At 45.1% G+C, this 23,661-nt stretch overlaps 1 protein-coding gene across 2 annotated transcripts in view; it reads right to left on the reverse strand.

Annotated features, from left to right (window-relative positions):
- Positions 1 to 615: 615 nt before the first annotated feature.
- NCALD (neurocalcin delta) overlaps positions 616 to 23,661 on the reverse strand; it is a 439,752-nt gene continuing 416,706 nt past the window's right edge. For both annotated transcript variants that reach the window (XM_081503477.1, XM_081503478.1), the window contains 3 exons: positions 22,361 to 22,757; positions 5,893 to 5,998; positions 616 to 3,258 (listed from right to left, as the gene is read on the reverse strand). In XM_081503477.1, coding sequence (XP_081359603.1) covers positions 3,161 to 3,258; positions 5,893 to 5,998; positions 22,361 to 22,738 — 582 coding nt within the window. In that variant the 5' untranslated portion in view covers positions 22,739 to 22,757 and the 3' untranslated portion in view covers positions 616 to 3,160. The remainder of the gene's footprint in view (positions 3,259 to 5,892; positions 5,999 to 22,360; positions 22,758 to 23,661) is intronic.

Below are 23,661 nucleotides of genomic sequence, written 5' to 3' on the forward strand. Positions count from 1 at the left end.
CTCCAGACTGAGAGGTCCAGGGAGGGGAGGGGAGGATGCTAATTTCCCACTGAAGAGGAAGGTGCCTCCGTTTCTCCTTCCACTGCACCTAATGTTGAGACCGGAGTTTACAGCTCCAGTCAGTTGTGAGGAGGGAGAGGAGGTGAGAAGAAAGTGAAGGCCATGAGTGGAGGGAAGTAAAGAAGCCCATGTGTAGACCAAGGATGCTCTTGCACAATGCTTTGGGCCCACAGACCCTCTCATCCCTCTTTCACAAACCCTGCTTCCTTGTGCGTCCAGGGCTGAAATCATACCCAGAAAGAGGCCAATACAGCATCTGGGCCCTCACTCAGGCACAGATTCAGCTGGAGCAGCAGTTTAGGCACAGAAAGCTCAGGTTCCAGACAATCATATTAAACAATCAACATGCTTGAATGCCAAGCTAGAGTGACCCAAAGTCAACTGATGCAGGACCCACTCCGTAGGAAAGGATTCATGAATATATTGATATATATAGATATATATTATTAAATTCCCCTGTGGAAAGTGCTCCCAGGGTGTATCAATGGAATGGGACTACACCCTCAGGACCCCTTCCCCACCCTAAACAAGGTATGAACAGTCGACCAGTCTGTATCATCCTTCAAGTCGTAAGCCACTTTATTCCAGTCCCTTGAACATCACAGGCTGAGCTGCTTTCAGACAGAACAGACTTCCATTTCCAGAGGTCCCTCAACACAGCAATGACAATGAACAGCCCAGCTCAGGAGTGACATAAGCTTTTAGGCATTCAGCCTTCTGGGTGCTGCTGAGTCCCTTGGCTACACAGTGCATTGGATCAGACATACAAAGGCCTGCCTGGGAAGGAGAAGAATGAGAAAAACAACCCTCAAGAAAACACAGTCAGGGTCAGTGGCAGGCCAGGACAAGGACTACTCTCCATCCATCCCGGGCATATCAGGATTGATCAGCCCTGTGTCTGCTCTGTTTTTTTAACAGCTGGAGATGCACTCTCCTGCTTCTTACCCCAGCTCTAGGCTCTAACGAGCAGAGTGAGTCTGGCTCAGTAAGATGTCATGACTGAGGATGGAGCCCAGATGGGCTTTCCCCGACATTAACCGACTCCACCATCAAGGAAAACTAAAGGAGGAATTAGGTCTTCAATCAAGAGCAGGAGAAAGTAGGATGCAGCTCGTGAACATCACCTATAGAGGTGCTGGGTCCCCATGCCATTGTGCATGCCACTCAGTTAATTCCCTAGTTTTCAAAACCAGATTTTACCACTTGGCCAGCGGAGGAACTCCGCAAGTCTCAAGGGGTAAAACCACTATAAAAAAAGCTGACACTCAGAGCAAGAGGATTATTTTACTGAGTGAGTCCAGGTCTCAAAATTTCACCTTGCAAAACGGTCAACCACACAATGCAGATTTTTACTATCAGTTTAAATGGAATTGAGTAATACTCAGGAATCTGGAGGTTAGAATAGGCTCAGCATCATTTCCCTTATAAGTTTATCTTTGTGTGGTTTATGGTCTGTAGGAAGTAGCTTGGCTGCAGCCCAGGGAACATGTCTGCCTTCTCTTGGGGCAAGATTTCCTCATCTACATCCTTGAGTGTTTGGGCTTCCCCTTGCCTACTGCTTGTGAAAATATGACTTACCTGTGACCAGCGACTTTGACTTTTACCTTTCAATACAAAAGTCATCAGACCAAACAGCAACTCAAATTTGTGTTGTCACTTCTGGAAATAGAAATTTGCTTTCAGAGAACACAATGATGGAAAATATTTTTTGGATTCTCTATAGTGGGCCTTGGAAATCAGACACAGTTGCTTATGCCTTCTTCAAACTGAACCACATGACCGCCTAACCTCTGACTCTCTGAAGGGTTACTGGGGGCATGGAAAAGTCAACATTCCAGCTATGGCTTCCTAACTATACATGTGGATTAAAGCATCGGGAAACCCTTAGAATTTATGCTATTTGGGGTGGAGGAGGGTGGGAAAATCTAGAGAACATCATCTGCTCAGAAAAGCACCACACCTCCAATCCAGTACTATGTCAGTGAGCTGCTGGGCCCGTGGGCAAACCCACATCTCTAATAAATATGAACCTCCTGGTGCTCCACTTGACACATCCCACTCAAACCTGCCCCACTTCTATTCCCTTGGCAGTACCACTGGAAAAGCACTCAAAATTAAGGTTGGGCCCTGGTCATGGTTACTTTGTACTTTTCTGGAGTATATAAAATATACCTGCTGATGGGTGCATTTGTGCAAAGACAGATATGACTTTAAAACAAGACATAGACATTCATTACAGCTGGCCTACTTTACAATAAGCTACTAAAAACAGTCTTCTGTAATAGGATTGTATTAGTGATCACTAAACATGCATTTCATTTAAACAAGGCAAAACACTTAATTTGGTCTGCAATACCCAATATTTTATATACAGCAATCTTTTTTTTTTTTTTTTTAATCACAATAGGCAACAAGATGGGTCTGGTTTTGGAATATAAGTTACCATTTGCATTTAATTTCCAAAGAAACTCAGCTTAACTAGTGTAAACCTGGCAAGAAATAGCTGAGCCATTTTTTTCTTCTTTTCTATGAATTTATCTTGAAATGTTCACAGCTTAGAAACTACAGCCTATTTGGGAAGAGGGTGGGGTGGGCCTCTGGGGGGATCCCCCAGGTCCCTTTAAGAGTCTGGCCCCAGAGGATTCCTGGTCCCTGGGGAATCCGGCAAGTGGTGCCACCACCCCTAGGGCATGTATGACTCCAGACCCAGGTGGCGAGTTTTGTTTTTCCAACAGGCCCCTCAAGTTTGCAACAGAATCACTGGACTGGATTGTTTTTCCTTCCCCCTCGCCTCCCCGAGTCTTCAGTTTTAGAACACAGACTTTCAAATCAAAGGAAAAATAATAATAATAATAACGATGAAAAATCATCAGAACAACAAATATCAAAGTCTGTGCACGACAGCACTGTTCATGCTTCCACAAGCGCGGGGGTCTAGACATTCCCACGAAGCGTCCACAACAGAGAAGCTGAAGGCGGCACGGAAGGAGGCGCATCCGACCACAGGGGGAACAGCATCACTGTCAATATTGTTTGGCCAAAAAAAAAAAAAAAATCCAAAGGGAACACAGGCAGCTCTACAGTTGGCGGGGCGCCGGGCTCAGAACTGTCCGGCGCTGCTAGGGTCACACTGCAGGAGGCGCACAATGGACGGGTCGCTCTTGGCCCCTCGGATGAACTCTTCCAGAGAGAGCTTTCCTGAAAAGCAGAGGACCAGTGAGTGTTGGCCAACAGCAGCCGGATGAACGGGGTCTTCCCGATGCATCTTGGGGGCGGCAGCAGCACACCCTTTTCCGGGGTCTCACATCAGCCGTGAGCCCCACTTTATGTCTTTCCGCGCTGAGACGCACCCCACCCACACCCCGGGGACAGGGAGTCATTCAGCATCGCAGAGTCCAGCACGTGGCTTACCGGCACGTGGCTTACTGAGAGCTCACCGTGTATCCGGCCTTGGCTCTGGAAGGGGGTGGGGTGGGTGGGTGCTGGGTGCTCCTCACGTGGTCCCTGCCCTCGTGGCCCTTCCAACTACAGGCCACCGGAGGGACTCAGAGTCCATGGAAGAGATGGCATCCGCACCTTTCAAAGAGTGAGCTGGGTTCTTGCTGCACATTGCACAGGGTACTGGGCCCTTGGGGCTCCTTAGGTCACCCGGGTACACCTAGGTTGGCCTGTGAGCAGAGGGGTCTGAAGAGACACCTGGAGGGGAGGGCCACTTGTTTTGGACAAGGGGTGAGGAGGGCTGCCCTTCCCACCCGGGGTGAGGGAATTCCAAAGCAGAGAGACAACCCCTCAGTCAGGGCTCTTTGCTGCTACCCGGATAGACTGCGGGAGGCAGACTGGCTGTCTGAGATGCCACTCCTATTCCAGGTCCTTTTCTTTTCTACCTAGGCCAAAGTATGTATTAAGTTCCCTTCCAGAAGTTTCCTCAGGCATACTGCCAGTGGGAGGCAAAGCTTCTCCCCCATTTCTGGGGGTAGGGGGTGGGGGCAGAGCAAACCCTAAATTCAGTGAAGTCTTGCTTCCTCCAGTAACCCACGTGCTTCCGAATTGGCTTCGGAGCTAACTTGCTGGGGGGCCAGACTTTTCAAGTTACCGGCCGGGTGTTAGATGCAAAGAACTTCTTCATGCGGAATCTAACCGCGGGAGACTCTAGATAAGGCCTCTGCTCCGGGGTCCAGCCTTTGGATCTAAAAGCCCAGAGCAGAAGCACCAAGTCTCCTGGTTGGGCGGCATCTGATCCCCTGCACACTTAGACCCCTCCCTGTATGGCTCTAACTTCCCCTCCCCATCTTTTTCTTAATCAAAGCTTTCTATTAGGAAAACAGGGCTTTTAGCAATAAGATGCATTTGAGTAATGCAGACCCTGTCAGGGCTCTGTGAGCCCACTGTGGCCAAGTCCCCTGGCAGAAGCTCTCATTTCCGGCAGGGAGGGTTTGATCCTGCATGTCTGGATCTTCTCCCATCCTTCACCCCTGTTCTAAAGAGAAGGCCGGGTCTCAGGCAGGACACAAGCCCCCTGTGCTCCCCTGGAACATCAGGAAAATGTGCAGTTTAATGTCAGGGCCTTTACTATTCTATTAAAAGAATCCTGTTTGTTTAGTCTTTGCAAGACAAACTATTCACTGTGAATCAAGGCACACAAAGAAACAGGATGTAATGGCACCTTTGTGAAGGAACAAGCAAACAAACAGATTGGCGTGTACCCTGCAAACTCAGATTCTCAGGCCGCTGTTGCCCCAGAGGGCACAGGTATAGAAAGTGAGGCTTGCTCTGACACAAAGCCTTTGTCAGGGCTATATGAGTAACTTTGCTCATATATTTGACAAGAATTGCTGGGATGCTGAGATGACTTGCTATAGATCACTCAGGAAATAACAGCTATGGATGACTCAGGGCTTTCTATGGGCCAGAGTCTGTGTCAAAACTTTAAACTCAGGTACTACATCTAACTAGGGTTGTCAGAGGGGCTTCCCTGATGGTTCAAATGGTAAAGACTCTGCCTGCAATGCAGGAGACCTGGGTTCAATCCCTGGGTGGGGAAGATCCCCTGGAGAAAGGAATGGCTACCCTCTCCAGTATTTTTGCCTGGAGAAATCCATGGACGGAGGAGCCTGGCAGGCTACCATACATGAGGTTGCAATGAGTCAGACACGGCTGAGCAATTAACACACACACACACACATACAGGGCTTCTAGATTTGGCAAATAAAATACATGATGCCCAGTTAGCTTTCAATTTCAAAACAATAATTTTTTAGTATGTTCCAAATATTGCATAGGGCATACTTATAGTAAAACATCATTTGTTATATATCCAAATATCAAATTTAATTGTACCTCTATTCTAGCTGGCAATCCAACATCTAAAAGTCCACTGTTTTTGAGTTTGAAATCCATCTCTCCTTTCATTTTGGTTTGCTTTGCACCCCCTTGTTGGGTTTGAATTATGGGTGGCTCCCTTGGAGTGGAATCTGCTGTCCACCTATCCTCTCAAAAGCTGAGGGGCCCCACTTAGTTCTGGGATACCCTACACTTTGGAGCATGTAGGAAACCCCTTGGGCAGGCTGAGAGGGAAGCTTCTAGAGTCTGAGTGGATACCAAGCCCCTCCCCACTTTCTGATTAGCTAGTCTGCAGGATCCAGCCTGCTGCAAACCATTCAGGTCCTCCCCATGCAGGGAGCATGCAGCAAGAGCCACTTTCACAAAGGACCCTGAGCCAGATCCTATGGCCAATAAATTGTCCTCAAGTGGTATTTCCATGCCTGAGTGATCTAGACCTTCCAGCAGTCCCCACTCTGAGCAAAACCAAGCAAAATAGCCATGGTCTCCTACCATCTCTATTGGTGTCCATCTGGCGGAAGATCTTCTCTGTCCTCTTCTCTGGGGTTGACTCATCTTCAGGCATTTTCATTACGGAGGAAACCATCTTATAGATCGCCTGGGGACAAGAAGCAACATGGTGGCTAGACAGAAACATGGTTTGGTTTTGCACACAATGGCCCTATTATTAAACCTCCCAAATGCGGGGGTGAAGGGAAGGCATTCCCTTCACACAGAGAGCAGGCTCTGTTCTTGCTTCTCGCTTATTGTAGAAAACAGACGTGCAGTGGCTGTGAGAGCAGGCAAGCCAGCAGAGCTTGTCCAGTAGTAAGGACCTTCAGGAATGAGCTGACCCTAGACCCACCCCCTACTCCATGTCTCTAATTTTATTGTGCATATGAACCCTCTGGGAATCTTATGAAAATGCAAAAGCTGATTGAGGAGGGTGGGTTGGGAAATGGGGGTCATAAGATTCTACATTTCTAATAGGGATCTTGTGTGATGCTGCTGCTAATTTTAGGCTATAGATGACATTCCTCGGGCCAGAGAGACAGGTCAGGATGTACTATGCTCTCTCCCTGGGTCCCTTGAGGATGCTAAACACTGATTGTAAAGGCCTGCCCTCCTCCAGACATTACCAATCCATCCCGATGCCCTCTCCACTTGTGTGTGGCAATCGTCTGGCATTCCTTGTCAGCAAGCTGTCAGTCATCCCCCAGGATGGGAACCATCTGCCACTTGAGTATTGGATGAAATCAGTGCACAGTAAGGATAAAGAAGGCTGGATCTTAAAGAAGGCTGAGCCCTGAAGAATTGATGCTTTTGAACTGTGGTGCTAGAGAAGACTCTTGAGAGTCCCCTGGACAGCAAGGAGATCAAAACAGTCACTCCTGAAGGAAATCAACCCTGAATATTCATTGGACGATATAATGCTGAAGCTGAAGAGTCAATACTTTGGCCATCCGTTGAGAAAAGCCAAGTCATTGGAAAAGACCCTGATGCTGGGAAAGATTGAAGGCAAGGGGAGAAGGGGACGACAAAGCATGAGATGGTTGGATATCATCACTAACTCAATGGGTGGGCATGAGTTTATGCAAGCTCCGGGAGATAGTGAAGGACAGGGAAGCCTGATGGGCTGCAGTTCATAGGGTCGTAAAGAGCCAGACACGACTTAGCAACTGAACAAGTGTACAATCTCTGCTTGAGATAAACTTGAGTATGTCTGAAATCTGAAGATCAAAAGAGCTTTTGATACCCTGAAAAACTGAAGAGGTTTTTGAGCAGTACTGAAACTATCTCCCCTACTACCTGTGGACCCCACCCCCCAACCCCAGATGCTCAGGGCCTGGAAGACCTCAGCTGTCAGATGTTTTTATTTTGGAAGAATAATGTAAAGTCATTGTCTTTATCCCCAGACCATGGTTTTGCTACTCATATTCACTTTGGGAACTTTGGCCCTGGGAAGGAGTTTTAGAAAAAGTGGACTTTTCCAGAGGGTTGGGGGGTGGGGTGGGGGTAGAAATCTGGAAAGTTCTGGAACTTGGGATGCAGAGGGAGGAGAAAAAGGAATGCAGCAGAGGGAAAGTAGTCTCCAAAGGGGAAATGTGGAAACAAAAAGGATGGTACAAAGAGATAAAGGCTAAGCTTTGCTGCTTTACAGTCTTGTTCAGGTCAACCTGCCTCAAGTTCCTAAAATAGCCTGGAGAAATGGCGATAAATATTACAATCTCAGTTGCTAAAACAGGAATGAAAAATGGACTCAGCCAGTGTGCTGACGCTTGGGCTGATCCCACCCCACAGGGACCCCTTAGGCCAGGCTCCCCTAGTCTGACTTGAACCCACCCAGACCCCTTGCTGAACTGAAGAGCTGCCTCCACAGTGACTCTGTCTGGGAGGAAGGGCAAGCTGGGAGTTGTGGCTCTGTCTGGGGGTAAGCAAGCTGGGCCACAGACAGCAGTCCCAAGGAGCACTCACTGAAGTGTGCTCCACAGCCAAGAGGCAAACCTCACTCTGTCTTCCTCCTGGTCCCCTCCAGCCCAGGACTACCCTGCCATCTGTGCTGGGGTTATAGTGCCACCTGCCAAGCTGGCGGGGACACCTGGATCCTTGAGGGAATTAGAAAAGGCCATAGAGATAGAGACTTTTTTTTTTTTTTTTACAAATGGGAAAAAAGAGATGCTGAGCTTTCAGGGCCACATGAATATTTAGTAACAAAAGTAGGTAGCAGGAGACTCTCCATATCACCTTTGTCCTGAGGTCTAACCCCTCTCATTAGCTTTCTTTGCTCCCACATGGAAGCTTTTCTGTAACTCATGACCCAAAGAGGAATTGGTGGCACAAACTGATGAACACACACACACACACACATGCATGCACACACACACATCACCAGGATTTCAGACTTACACAATCTGAAATATTTTGTGAATTCATAAGCCCAGGTATCTTAGAACAACAACAAAATAGTATCTGTTTGTCAGTGTCTCATTAGACCACAGATATACCCATTTAAAGGTGTAAGAACTCTACAACATTTCAGGAGTTATAGAGGCAATGAGGGAGGGGCATAAATAATAAGCTTACTTTCAGCTATTTGTTGTTGTTGTTCAGTCACTCAGTTGTGTCCAACTCTTTGCGACCCCATGGACTGCAGCATGCCAGGCTTCCCTATCCTTCACTATCTCCCAGAGTTTGCTCAAACTCCTGTCCGTTGAGTCAATGCTGCCATCCAACCATTTCCTCCTCTGTCACCCACTTTTCCTCCTGCCCTCAATTTTTCCCAGCATCAGGGTCTTTCCCAATGAGTCAGCTCTTCACTTCAGGTTGCCAAAGTATGGGAGCTTCAGCTTCACCATCAGTCCTTCCAGTGAGAATTAAGAGAAGTCTTAAGGATGCTGTGTAATAAACCTACTTTGGGGGTCCGTTGTTCCTTCCCCTGGTCTGTTCTGACTTCACTAAGGTCCCATAGTAGCAAGTAAAACCCTACTCCTTGGAGCTCTCAGCCTCTAAGACTTGAGGCTCGTGAAATTCTCCTTCTTGGGATCCTGAAGGGAAGTCAACTGTATGATAATCTAGAATTCATTCTCTTAATACGCTAGTTGAACAAGTGAATGAAGGACCAAGCCAACAGATGACTGTGTGTTTGAAAACAAGGTTCTCGCACCCAACAGAAAGTCTTCAATAGTTTAGTCTTTAGTTGTCAGTCTAAAGGAGTAAGGTTGGGGCCAAGAAATGAGGATGGGTTAGTACGAAAAAGAACCCATAAGCAAAAAGAATTACAACGTCTGAGTGTACAGAGGGGCTGAGGAGGAAGAGAGGGTACCTTTAAGAGGCTCACATTTGTAAATGGCTCTTTAATTGCATTCAGACTAGATTTTTTTTTCCTTTTTATGTGTATGCATCAACTCACAGAAAAGGATTAATAGCTTATTCAGAATACCAGGTCTATGAACGTGGGTGTACTAGAGCAGGGAGCAAAGAGACGAGGTGACAAGTCCCAGGGGTCTTATGAGTGAGTGAGTGGGTGATATCCCTGCAAAACTTCAGTGGGGTTAGGGTTAGTGTTCTTCCATGGTCTCAACAAGTCAGCATTGATTGTATTGGATCTAGGACTCAACAGAGCAGGGAGAGAAAAGTCACAAGCCCAGATGACACTTTGAAACAAATCGTGTCTTATTAGCTCCAGTTTCTGCACCCCCGCCCCCTCCCCACCACCTGCCAATTTAATGGGATTAAACCATGAAGAGGCCAGGCTATTTCCCTACTTTATTTTTAGCAATGTCAGTGAGGCCCAGCAGGGACATCCTGTTTTTAATTAAACTTGAAGAGCCCTATTCTTGTCTCTGTGTAAATACAAAGCTATGGGACACCCAGGAGCCCAGCTCTGGCTTGGCCCTAGGCAGACTCAGGACAGAACAACCTGTGGCCGGGGGTCTTACCAGCTTCCTCAGGGCCTATGATTTTTTTTTTTTCTCTTTTTCCCTCTGAAGGAACCACCTGTCAGAATGTTGGAAAGGAAGGACTCAAGTCTGAACTGATAAAGGTTGTGCAATTAACTGAGGGCAGGCACAATTCCAAGAGCTAAAGTTCACTCTTCTCTCTGAAGGAAACCAGGCTGACTTTTCATCAGAAGACATAGGGTTTTCTAACAGGACACCCAAGCCCCACAACAACCCACCAAGGGCAAAAGAAGTTAAGTGGCACAGGGTTGTTTCTAGATTACCGGTAAAGAAGAGCACCCTCCTTAGAAGGACACCTCACAGCAGGAAAGGAGGGTAGAAAGAGGCCAGGAGGATCTTTCTTGTAAATGCTCTTAAAATGGTATCAATATCTATGTCTCTAGAACAGCATCAGCACTTTCTTGTTTAGAGCTAGAAGAATACAACAAGGTCCATAAATCCACAATGTTTACCAAAGTGGTCCCCGCCTTTTACAGGCAGGGAGGGGATCAGGGGAGAATAAGGGCCCTACCCCTTCTTTCCAGCAAAGCAGCTCCATTCCTATACTAGTTTTCACATAAGATTTCATTAATACTTGAAACTCATTACTACCCAGTCCCCCTGCCAGCACTCTTGTTTGTTTGTTTCTTGGTAACTAGCCTGCCATCCATTATTCTGTAATCTTCTCAAAGACATCTTTAATACCTCTCTACCATCTGTCTCCACATGCAGGTGGTCAACTGGACCCTCCAATCTGCTTCCTTAATATTTTTCTTAATTTATCATTCTTGCCCATGCCTCCCAACACTGTCTTGTTTCAAGTCAATGGTGGTACCCATCATTTTTAGATCTGGGCAATTACTATTTGTTTCAGTCTTATATAAAGTGCTCTGCAAAGGCTGCTTCAAACAACCCCTTCCAAAGATCCCCTTTACTCCCCTAAAAAGACATTCTGGAGCTGCCGTGCTTTAGGACTTCACATTTTGGGGGATGATACTGAGTTTGTTTCTGAAATGTTTGATTGTGAGGTACCACTGCAATGTCTTAGTGGAGAGAGATGTCCATTAACAGCTGGACATAGTAGAGGTGAAGGCCTAGAAGTATACTGTTTCTTCATCCATAAAATGGGGCTAAGAAGGTTATCATGAGGATTAAATGAGATAATACACAGGTACCAGGTGGACCAATGTCCTACAAAAATTCATGTTCACTCAAAACCTGTAAATGTGACTTTATTTGGAAATAGGGTCTTTGTAGATGTAATCAAGTTAAACTGAGATTCTACTGGATTAGGGTGGGCCCCAATCCAATGATGTATCCTTATAGGAAGAAGAAATTTATACACAGACACACAGGGAAAATGTCATGTGATGATGAAGTGAAGTGAAGTGAAAGTCGCTTAGTCGTGTCTGACTCTTTGTGACCCCATGGGCTATACAGTCCATGGAACTCTCCAGGCCAGAATACTGGAGTGGGTAGCCTTTCCCTTCTGCAGGGTATCTTCCCAACCCAGAGATCAAACCCAGGCCTCCCACATTGCAGGCAGATTCTTTACCAGCTGAGCCACAAGGGAAGCCCCATGTGATGATGAGAGAAATGCAACTCCAAAACACCAAGGATCGCCAGCCACCACCAGAAGCTAGGAGAGAGGCAGGGAGCAGACCCCCTCCCCCCCACCTCAGGAGTCTTTGGAAGGAACCAACCTTGCCCACACCTTGATGTTGGACTTCTGGCCCCTGGAACTATGATAGAATAAATGCTTTGTTGTTTGAAACTGCCCAGTTTATGGTAATTTGTTACAGTAATCCCAGGAAACTAACACAGCATGAAAAAACACTTAACACAATGTTGGCCCATAACAAGCACTGAGAAGATGAGATGTTCCGAAAGGAAAAAAAAAAAAAAGGAAAAGAGAGCTAAGGCTGGAACTCTGCTTGGGAATATCCTTGTTTAGGGAACAGGAGAAGGAAGAGCAGTCCACAAAGGAGACCTGGAGGGCACAGACCAGAGGGGGCCTTTGGGTAGTAGGCATTCATTTGTCTTGCCAGATGTATAGCTTCAACTCTTAAACAATAATGTGGCTTGTCATGATATGATTAATCCCCTAATAAGAAAGGGATAAGCCAAATATAACTGATAAACAAACACTAAGGTTAGTTCTTAGAGAAAGTCACTAGATTGGACAAATGCTTTAAAGAATTTTCGCCAGGAAAGAAACTGAAGTTAAATTCAGTGTAACAGCTGTGGTCCACACTTGTAATTGAGTATTAGGCAAGAGTTTGGAGCTAAATCCCCAAGGGCCATGTCAAGATGGACTAGAAGCTCTCACTACCACCCCCACTTCATTTTTTTTTTTTTTCACAATCAGAAAATAACAGTGTTTCAGGTCTTCAAGGCACATATTACAAGTGACATGGTGTCTATCACATAAGATCTTTGGAAGAAAAAAACCACTCACTCAGGAAGTGGTTCTAGAAAAAACATAACCAAACCTTTTTGGCCCTGATTTAGATCTGTTGTGATACAAATACGCACAATCTGGTTTGTCTGAACTGGTCACAGTTGGTGCTCTTGAGACTAGGTCAGATTAATTTGTGAGTCTGTTTGGTGTTTGGGGACAGCAACCCTTTGTATGACCAACACCACAATCTCCCTTCCTCTTCATCTCATTGCTGCATAGAAACATATAACTTACTCTGATGAGTGAGTGCATCAGGAAAAAAAATCCCCATGTTGTGAAAAGAAACAAAGCAATGCACTCTTCTGGGATAGACTGCCAACACAAGCCCACTTCCTTCCTTTAGTTTTCACCCATTCAAAAGATGTGAAGCTGTAGACTAGAGTGTTACGAAGCTCACTCGCCTTCATCAAAAGAGCCAGTCAACCTTGAATCACAACTGGGAGGGAGAGTCTGATTCTAAGACAACACGTATTTGAACACCAAGTAGTGTAAAGCAATCATTACCATCCAAGGAATGAATATGCTAACTAGAAAGAAATTATTCCAACCTGGTCATTAAAGTGAGTTCCCCTAGAACTGCTAAGGATAACACTGTGTTAGCCTCTATATTCCTCTGGGAAAGCCTCTAGTTGGAACTTGAGAACAAATCCAGATGATCTGTGCCCCCATAGTCTGAATGCATGAGGTGCACCCATGGACTCAGGGCAACAGCTGAGATTTGGGTAATTCCTGATGCCAACCACACTGTCTCCTGGAAAGGTGGTTCTTTCTGTTACGTAAATCCCATAAGCATCAGAGCAGCAGAGAAATTTTAGTTTCTTCCCAGCTGGGCTGGTGTTTGGTGGGAAAGACAACAGCTGAAGCAGCCTGGGTACTCCTAAAGCCATCTGTACAAGCACATCTTTTCTGTGGGTTCCACCATTCAGAGGTTTAGTTGGGTTTGTGAACATACATTTTATGATGGGGTAAACTTAACATAAAACTTAACGGAAGACTCTGTTACTTTGTCCTTTGAATGGGAAATGATCTCCCTTTATTTTGCAGGAGAACATCCTGTCCCACCTCTAGAAACTTCTATAGAATAGCAGTAGCCAGAATTTACTGAGTAATACCCCATAAGAGATATTATTATTATGGTCACCCTGTTTATTTAAGTTATATGCAGAGCACATTTTGCGAAATGCTGGGTTGGATGAGTTACAAGCTGGAATCAAGATTGCTGGGAGAAATATCCACAACCTCAGATATGTGGATGATACCACTCTAATGGTAGAAAGAGAAGAGGAACTAAAGAGTCTTGATGAAGGTGAAGGAGGAGAGTGAAAAAGTCAGCTTAAAACTCAGTATTAAAAACTGAGATCATGGCATCCAGTCCCATCACTTCACGGCAAATAGAAGGGGAAAAGATGGAAGCAGTGACAGATTTCCTCTTCTTGGGCTCTAAAATCACTGCGGATGGTGACTGCATGAAATTAGAAGATGATTGCTTCTTGCAGGAAAGCTATGACAAACCTAAACAGTGTGTTAAAAAGCAAACACATCACTTTGCCAACAAAGGTCCATATGGTCAAGGCTATGGTTTTTCCAGTAGTCACTTACAGATGTGAGAGCTAGACAGTAAAGAAAGCAGAGCACCGAAGAATTGATGCTTTCAAACTGTGGTGCTGGAGAAGACTCTTGAGAGTCCTTAGACAGCAAGGAGATCAAACCAGTCAATCCTTAAGGAAATCAGCCCTGAATACTCTTTGGAAGGACTGATGCTGAAGCTGAAGCTCCAATACTTTGGTCACCTGATGTAAACAGCTGACTCACTGGAAAAGATCCTATGCTGGGAAAGATGAAGATTGAAAGTGGAAGGAGAGGAGAGCAACAGAGGATGAGATGGTTGGTTGGCATCTCCGATTCAATGGACATGAACTTAGGCAAACTCCAGGAGATAGTGAGAGACAGGGAAGCCTGGTGTGCTGCAGTCCAGGGGGTCGCAAAGAGTTGGACACGACTGAGCGACTGAACAGCAACAACAGCCCCATGACAGGCACTGAGTTGTACCCAGAAAGGTACTCTACTTGTCATAACTATTTAACCCTTACAATTACTCTAGAGGCAGCTGCTATGATTAGTTCCAGTTCACAAATCATGAGAACAATGTACAGAAAGGTTAAATAACTTACCTGAGGAAAAGAAGGGAAAGGATATAGAAAAAAAAGAGAGAGAGGCAAGATGATACTGACCCATCTTGCCCAAGACACTGACTCTCACATGCCAGTTCTTCCCTCCTTTCATCTTTATTTGGGATACAGGTGATCAATTTTTGTCTAAGCTTATGATTTTCATTCAGATAAAGAGTAAAGCAACACAGCTTGTATACTCCTACCCAACGACAGTCCTGTAATTGTTGGATTTGTTTGGATTGAATTTGTTGAATTTGGATTGAATTTGTTCCTTCAAGGGTCCTAGTTACTGTCTGAGAACAGAAGGGGGTCAGTTTCACACCCTGTTCTTCCTGCATTCTCCCCTGCACCCAGGGAGTGCTGTGGTCCTGTCGATGAATCCCTAAGTTCAAGTTCCTTCACCCCCAAGATCCAGAAAGCATCTGAGCATTCATGTCAACTGGCAATGCTACTCACATGCTCCCTGGCCCCTTCCTCAAACACCCAGCCTGTGCTGGGCTGGGTGTGGGTGTTCAGACCTGCCTCTGGCTGGGCTCAGGGACAGAGAAATAGGTGAGGCAGGAAGGCTTCTCCTTCTTACAGTGATGAGCTGACACCAGCGTCCCCCTGAGGAGAGGATCTGATGTCACAGGGAGAAACTTCAGAACTGTGACCTGGCTTAAGACTCATGAGAGATGGTTTTGAAGCAATAATAAAATATTGGGTCTAAATCATGTTCCTAAGTTTGTCACTTAAAAAAACAAACACATAAACACAAAAATGTTTATGTAAGGTTCTAAAAAAAATAAATCTGTATATGGCTTTGCTTTTTTGCCCAGATGTTGATATAGCACAAAATTATTTTTTTGGAAAAAGGAACATAACTGCATTTGGACATATCCAGTAGACTGAATTGGAGAAGGAAATGGCACCCCACTCCAGTATTCTTGCCTGGAGAATCCTGTGGACAGAGGAACCTGGTGGGCTGCTGTCCATGGGGTCACACAGAGTCGGACACGAATGAAGCGACTTAGCATGCATGCATGCATTGGAGAAGGAAATGGCAACCCACTCCAGTGTTCCTGCCTGGAGAATCCCAGGGATGGAGGAGCCTGGTGGGCTGCCATCTATGGGGTCACAAAGAGTCAGACACGAATGAATTGACTTAGCAGTAGACTGAATAACAGCCCCCTCAGAGATGTTCTTGTCCCAATCCCTGAAACCTGTAGATACGTTACTTTCCAGAATAAAAGGAACTTGAGCTGGGGGGGTGGGGTGGATTATTCTGAATTATCTAGGTGGTGCTAATGTACTCACAGTGGTCTTTATGAGTGGAAGGGAGGAGCAGAATGAGATACCCAGAGGAATGGCAACATGAGAAGAACTCAATCCATTGCTGCTGGCTTTGAAGATAGATATAAAGGGCTACAAGTCAAGGAATGTTTCAGAAAATAGGAAAGGCAAGGGAACAGACCTTTCTCCCCAAACCTTCAGACAGAATGCAAGTTGTCCTACACCTTGAGTTTAGCCCAGTGAAACTGATTTCAGATCTCTGACCTCCAGAACCATAAGATAATAACTCTGTGTTGTTATAAGCCACTACATGTATGGTCCTTCATTATAGCAAAAAGAGGAGACTAACACAGTGTATTTCAGTGTTACAAAGCCCACAGCAGAATCCTTCTTACCAATGCCAGGAGAAACTAGGGGATTCCAGTCTGTTAGCACCAACAATACTCAATGGATACCAAAGTTAAACCATGGAGAACAACATTAGGGAAGAAAAACTAGAAAATTTATGGAGTCCCAATCTCCATTCCCTTGGACAGCAAGGAAATCAAACCAGTCAATCTTAAAGGAAATCTACCTTGAATGATCACTGGAAGGACTGATGCTGAAGCTCCAATATTTTGGCTACCTGATGCAAAAGAAAATGTCGTTGGAAAAGACCCTGATTCTGGGAAAGATTGAAGGCAGAAGGAGAAGAGTGCAGTAGAGGATGAGATGGTTGGATGGCATCACCAATTCAATGGACATGAACTTGAACAAACTCCAGAAGATAGTGAGGGACAGGGAAGCCTGGTGTGCTTCAGACCACAGGGTGTCAAAGAACTGGACATGACTTGGTGACTGAAAAACAACTACCCTCATTCATTGACAAGCCTATCATAAATTTGTTTGGACCCCAATCTTCACCCTGACCAATTATTAGTATTTGAAGGTGAACATCATTAATTTGCATTTTACATTGCTGTTGTTTAGCTGCTAAGTCATGTCCAACTCTTTGCGCCCCCATGGACTGGAACCCACCAGGTTCCTTTGTCCATGGGATTTCCCAGGCAAGAATACTGGAGTAGGTTGCCATTTCCTTCTCCAGGGGATCTTTCTGACCCAGGGGTGGAACCCACATCTCCTTCATGACAGGCAGATTCTTTACCACTGAGCCACTGGGGCTTCCCTTAAATGGCTTGAATTTCTGAGTCTCGGAGGGACAAAAGTTCAGCCAGGAATTTATGGACTGACACCAGTAGCTGAGCTGCAGTTTCACTTACTTGAACAAACACAGCCTTAATTTCTGTATGATTCTGCTGGCCCACAGCTTGCCGCCATCTCATCACTTTCAAATAGATATTTTCCCGGACCCCTAAAGGATACCTACAGTATGTGAAATGTGAACTTCCAGATGTTCAAGCTGGATTTAGAAAAGGCAGAGGAACCAGAGATCAAATTGCCAACATCTGCTGGATCATCAAAAAAGTGATAGAGTTCCAGAAAAACATCTACTTTTGCTTTATTGACTATGCCAAAGCCTTTGACTGTGTGGATCACAACAAACTGTGGAAAATTCTTAAAGAGATGGGAATACCAGACCACTTGACCTGCCTCCTGAGAAATCTGTATGCAGGTCAAGAAGCAACAGTTAGAACTGGACATGGAACAACAGACTGGTTCCAAATAGAGAAAGGAGTATGTCAAGGCTGTATATTGTCACCCTGCTTATTTAACTTATATGCAGAGTACATCATGAGAAACGCTGGGCTGGATGAAGCACAAGCTGGGATCAAGATTGCCGGGAGAAATATCAATAACCTCAGATATGCAGATGATACCACCCTTATGGCAGAAAGTGAAGAACTAAAGAGGCTCTTGATGAAAACTAAGATCATGGCATCTGGTCCCATCACTTCATGGCAAATAGATGGGGAAACAATGGAAACAGTGACAGAGTTTATTTTGGGGGGCTCCAAAATCACTGCAGATGGTGAGTGCAGTCATGAAATTAAAAGACCCTTGCTCCTTGGAAGAAAAGCTATGACCAACCTAGAGAGTATATTAAAAAGCAGAGACATTACTTTAGCAACAAAGATCCATCTAGTCAAAGCTATGGTTTTTCCAGTAGTCATGTATGGATTGAGAGTTGAACTATAAAGAAAGCTGAGTGCAAAGAATTGATGCTTTTGAACTGTGGTGCTGGAGAAGACTCTTGAGAATTCCTTGGACAGCAAAGAGATCCAACCAGTCCATCCTAAAGGAAATCAGTCCTAAATAGTCATTGGAAGGACTGATGCTGAAGCTGAAACTCCAATACTTCGGCCACCTGATGCAAAGAGCTGACTCATTGGAAAAGACCCTGATGCTGGGAAAGATTGAAGGTGGGAGGAGAAGGGGATGACAGAGGATGAGATGGTTGGATGGCATCACTGATGCAATGGACATGAGTTTGAGTAAGCTCCAGGAGTTGGTGATGGACAGGGAAGCCTGGCATGCTGCAGTCCATGGGGCTGCAAAGAGTCGAACATGACTGAGTGACTGAACTGAACTGAAAAGATACCTAAAGCAACGTAGCATCTGCAAACATGCATTTTCCTAAATGGTGTGGACCAGCTAGAACCAAATAATGAGAATCCTCAGAGGGCTTCTTGGGACGGTGACAAGGCCTGGAGTGTAGACTTTCACAGAAAGTGGGTGGAGAAAGGAAAGGAGAGTGGGGAGTTTAGTAATATCCTACAGCAAATTCCAATTCATCGAGAAACAATGAAAACCAGGGGATTAGCATAAGAATAAGATAGAATACATGAATTATCAGTTTGCAATGTAGCAGAATGGGATAAAATAGCCCTTAATAGGAAAATGGTTCTAAATTTAATTTAATCTCACTGACAATTTGGAAGGTGCCTCAGGGTGCTGCAGAGTTTCCTCTCCATGGTCATGAACATTAATCATTGTATGGAAAACAATTCAGGAAATTTGAACCTTCCATCTGCAGGCTGCTTAAGAACCCTGAGTATGAAAGCTTTATTAAGGAAACTGTGTCCTTCCAATTATGACCTGCAGACTCACTGTGGGCCCGTGAGTGGACGTAGCTGCTTTATAGTAGAGAAAGTACCTTGTTAGGGGGAATGCCCCTTCATTTTTGTGATCACTTTCTGAACACAGAGTCAGCAAGGGCTCAGCAAGTGTCTACCAGCACCTTTTGCACCTTCTCTGCAACATTCCACCCTCCCTTGCAAAGTGGATTCGATAGCCCAGGGAGAGTGTCTATTTTCCTCCTTATATTATTTTTTCCCAGTGCCAGCTACTTAGTAGGTGTTTTACCACAGGTGTGGAAGGAGTTTGTGAATAATTCTTGATTTCTATAAACCCACATAATGGGGACCATCCTCCCTGGCTGGGGATCTACATCTTCAGTACTGGCCACCATACCATTGCAGCCTGGAGAACTGTGCAAAGAGTGTTAAACAGGTGAAAACATGATGGTTGATGGAAAAAAATTTTTTCTTAGATCTCAGTCAGGAAGCAATTCTCTCCAAAAAGAAGGTCCCCATCCCATTCACTGCAGGGAGGCAGGGAATGAGGGCAGAGCACCACACTCCCAGGTAAAAAGGAGAGACAAAAGACAGCTAAATAAAACTGCGTGCTCGTTCATGTCGTGTCTGACTCTTTGCGACTCCATGGACAGCAGTCCACCAGGCTCCTCTGTTCATGGAATTTCCCAGGCAAGCATACTGCAGTGGATAGCCATTTCCTTCACCAGGGGATCTCCTAGACCCAGGGATCGAATCTGCTTCTCCTGCACTGGCAGGAGGCTTCTTTAGCACTGAGTCACCTGGGAAGCCCAAATTAAAATTAAAAACCACGTTTTAAATTTGAAGTTTTGTTTAAGTAGCAAAGGTTCAGAACAATTGAAGAGGTGCAAAGATAGGGGGCACCCTTTACTCACTTCAGGGATACATTTGGAAAAACAATTTGGCAGACTGTCTCAAGAGTCTTAGAAAGAAATGCTTATTCCCTTTGGCCCAGTAATTGCACTTCTGGGAATCCATTCTTAGGAAATAATCCTAAATATAGAAAAAGCTTCATGCATAAGAATCACGTATTTGTTATTTCATTTTTAAAGTTATAGTGTTATGTATAACAAAGACTGGGTACAACCTAAATATCCAATAAGGGAAAATTAGGTACATTATGATATGTTGTACGACTACTATGCAGCCATTAAAATGTCTGTATTGAAAGTTTCAGTAGTATGAGAAATGCTTATGTTCTTATGTTAAGTGAAAAACGGCAAGGTACAAAATTTCACGTGCATTATGAAATCAATTAGATATTTTTAAATACATAGAAATAGGACCAGGAAGATATATTAGAGAATTATTGGCAATGATTCCCTTTGTAGGTGAAGTGAGATTATGGAGAATTTTTCTCTTTTCTTTTCTTCTATACTCCCTATGTTTTTATGTGTGTGTGTGTTAGTTGCTTAGTCATGTCCAACTCTTGATGACCCCATGGACTGTATATGGCCAGGCTGGCTCCTCTGTCCATGGAATTCTCCAGGCAAGAATACTGGAGTGGGTAGCCATTCCCTTTTCCAGGAGATTTTTCCGACCCAGGGATCGAACCCAGGTCTCCTACATTGCAGGCAGACTCTTTACTGTCTGAGCTACCAGGGAAGCCCTATATTTTTATAGTAGACATTATACATTTTTCATGTATTTATCCTTGGGGGAAGGGAGAAATCCTTTATTTTTAAGATTCTTGTCTCTGGGGGATTCATTCAACACAACTTATTCAGATAGTTACTGTTTGGGGGCGAGGGAAAGCCACTGGTGGCCCAGGCAGAAAGGAGAAGGGGCTGGAGGATCTGGGAGAGCTCGTCTGGTTTCCTGCGACGAGTGCAACTGTCACTCTGACTGCCTGGGGGTTTCAGTCCCACTAGCAGGAGCAGACCCCGGGCCTCGGCCACAGGCTCAACAGCAGGTGAGTCGTGTTGCTCTCACCCAGGCTCCATCCTTAGTTCCTGCAACCCGGTTTTCAATGGATCCTTAAAAGCAGGATCCCTCATCCTGTCCTCACCAGTAGCTGAGTTCTTTCTGTCTCCTGTCTCTTTGTATTACACCCTCTGCCACCGTCCCAGCACCCCACTAGGTCTCCCGGGGGCCACAGCTCTACCTCTGAACCCAGCTTGTCCTGGGATGAAGCCTCCGAGATGAGCTCTCCAGGAAGCCAGATGACCACTTTCTTGTCCCTGCTGTTTGCTGCCAGATACTTCCTTCTTGTGTCTCATGCACCTGCCAAGATGGTGCGTCCTCCCTGGGGCTGCTTGCCTGAGTAGGTGTTTTGACTGCAGCCGAGGCTCTTCTGACCCCCAGCCGAGGCTCTTCTGACCCCCCCCCCCAACCCCATGCTGTGTCTCAGTCTCCTGAGGTTGGTCTCCGGGCCCCACCCTCTGCTGACGAAGCTGTGTTTGCCATGACTGTAGCTCCTTCAGCCTTCCCTCCTCCACAAAGCTTGCTGGGATCCCACAGGAAAATGTGGCCAACACTAAGGCCCCTTTTCCTGTTCTTTTAGGAAATTCACTCTGGGTGAGTGGTTTGGGGGAAAAAAATGGAGTACTTCCTATTAAAGTGATGGAGGCCTTGATTCTGCACTGTTCATATCTCTAATGAGACAGAAACTACACTAGAGATCTCTACTTTTATTCAAGAGTCTAGGGAATTCCCTGATAGTCCAGAGATTAGGACTTGGCACTCACTGCAGGGACTCGGGTTTGATCCCTGGTCAGGGAACTAAGATCCCCCAAGCTATGCCTTGTGACCAAGAAAAAAAGTCTAATAAAGTTGGAAATTAATGCTGATAATGAGTTATATATATAGAGAGAGAGAGAGAGAGAAAGTGAAGTTGCTCAGTCGTGCCTGACTCTTTGCGACCCCATGGACAGCAGTCTGCTCCTCCGTCCATGGGATTTTCTAGGCAAGAGTACTGGAGTGGATTTACATTTCCTTCTCCAGGGAATCTTCCTGACCCAGGAATCGAACCCAGGTCTCCCGCATTGTAGACAGACGCTTTAGCGTCTGAGCCACCAGGGAAGTCAAACATATATATATATATATATATATATATAACTGGCACTGTGCTAAGCACTGAACAAGGAGAATCAATCTAAAAATAATCCCACATCAGTGAGCACTGCAGTGGTTCCATTTTACAGATAAGGACACTGAGGCTTACTTAGGTGAACTAACTTGGTTAAAGTCACAGAAATAGTGACTGAAAGAGGTAGGATTTGAACCCAGGTCAGAGTTTTGTCATAAACATTACTCTAGGCTCTGGATCCAAGCAGGTCTGAGGACTGCATGTCCCTCAGTAGGGGATAGTCACCGCAAAGCCCCTGGTGGCCTATTCCAGGCAAGAACATGGGTCTAGTGTTGGCAGAGGTCCGGAGTTCCCAAGAGATGCTAACCAATCTGCATTGCTATGTGTAACCTCCCTGTTTCATATGTGGGTTCCACATTTTCAAAGACCCTGGCTAGCCCAAATTGATGCCCAGGCAGGCCCCCAGCTTGCAGTCTCTCCACTAAGCTATACTGTGGGCTTTCCAGTGCTTCCTGTGACTCGCATTCTCCCCTTTGTAAAGGGCAGGGGCTACATACCTGCACAATCTCGAGCATCTCCGCCTTGCTGATGTAGCCATTTCCGTCTAGGTCATACATGCTGAAGGCCCATTTCAGCTTCTGCTCCAGCTTCCCCCTTGACGTTACACTCAGGGCTATGATGAATTCTCTAAAGTCTATCGTCCCATCTCCGTTGGCATCAAAGGTGCGGAAGACGTGCTCTGCAAACTTGGAAGCATCCCCGTAAGGGAAAAAGTTCCCGTAAATTTTCTTAAACTCCTCCATTGACAAGTGTCCGCTGGGGCAGTCTCTCAAGAAGCCTTTGTACCATTCCTGGATCTCGTGCTCCGTGAAGTCCGTGCTTTCCAGCAAGTCTTGCATGACCTCCGGGCGCAGCTTGCTGTTCTGTTTTCCCATTTTGACAGCAAGAATTCAGCTGCAGACAGAAAAGAATACAATATAGAGAGTTTCCTAAACCTGTTCTTCAGAGGCACATTTTATAATCTGTGATTACTCCTTTGGGAAAAAGAAAAGAAAGTGTGACTTCAATAACATCGTCTAAGGCTTTCCAACCTTGTGCTCAGCCCCACAAAATGTAGAAAGAGGGGCAGGCAGAAGATGCAGAGCAGAAATATCAGTGAAAACTGATACTCCTTTGACACAGAGCCAAATGAAAGACAGGAGATTTATAATGAAAAAGAAACACACACACAGAAATGATTACTTAGTGCTGCCTTATCTATTTGCAAGAGGTTGAGCCTGGCTTTAGAAAGACCGGGGTTCTAACACCCAATCCAAGTATTAGTAGGGAGAATTAAAGGAAAGGATCAAAAAGAGAAAGCAAAAGAGATAATGTCACATGCTTTAGAGCATTTGCAAATAAAGTGCTTGGGTATCTTCTGAATATTATAAAGACAGACATGAGTAAGGGAAGTAAAAACTCATCTAATTCCATTAAATTCTACCAATCTTGGTCAGTGATTTAAATCCAAAAAGTCAAATCACTGTCAACATTGTGTTTAGATGGTAAAGATGATGTTTCATAAAGTTATGTCCTATGATTGTGGCTTATGAAACTGGCCAAATTTTCCTTTTTAAGATACAAAAAACTTCATATTTTCTTACCACGGTAATAGCACATCCATAGTAAAATAACAAACAACACAGCAATACATATAGGAAAGTCAACATCATTTCAAATCTTAACAGTTAAACACTGCCAACAATTTGCTGTGTGTCCTTCTAGATTTTTCATATGCACCCTTATCTAAAATGCTATTAATATATGTTTTAATATGTTTACATTTCAAGAAACAAGAGAATATACCCTTTGTTACTTA

Source organism: Giraffa tippelskirchi, chromosome 6 (genome assembly GCF_054371585.1).
Source record: "Giraffa tippelskirchi isolate mGirTip1 chromosome 6, T2T-mGirTip1v1.2.pri, whole genome shotgun sequence".
NCBI lineage: Eukaryota > Metazoa > Chordata > Mammalia > Artiodactyla > Giraffidae > Giraffa > Giraffa tippelskirchi.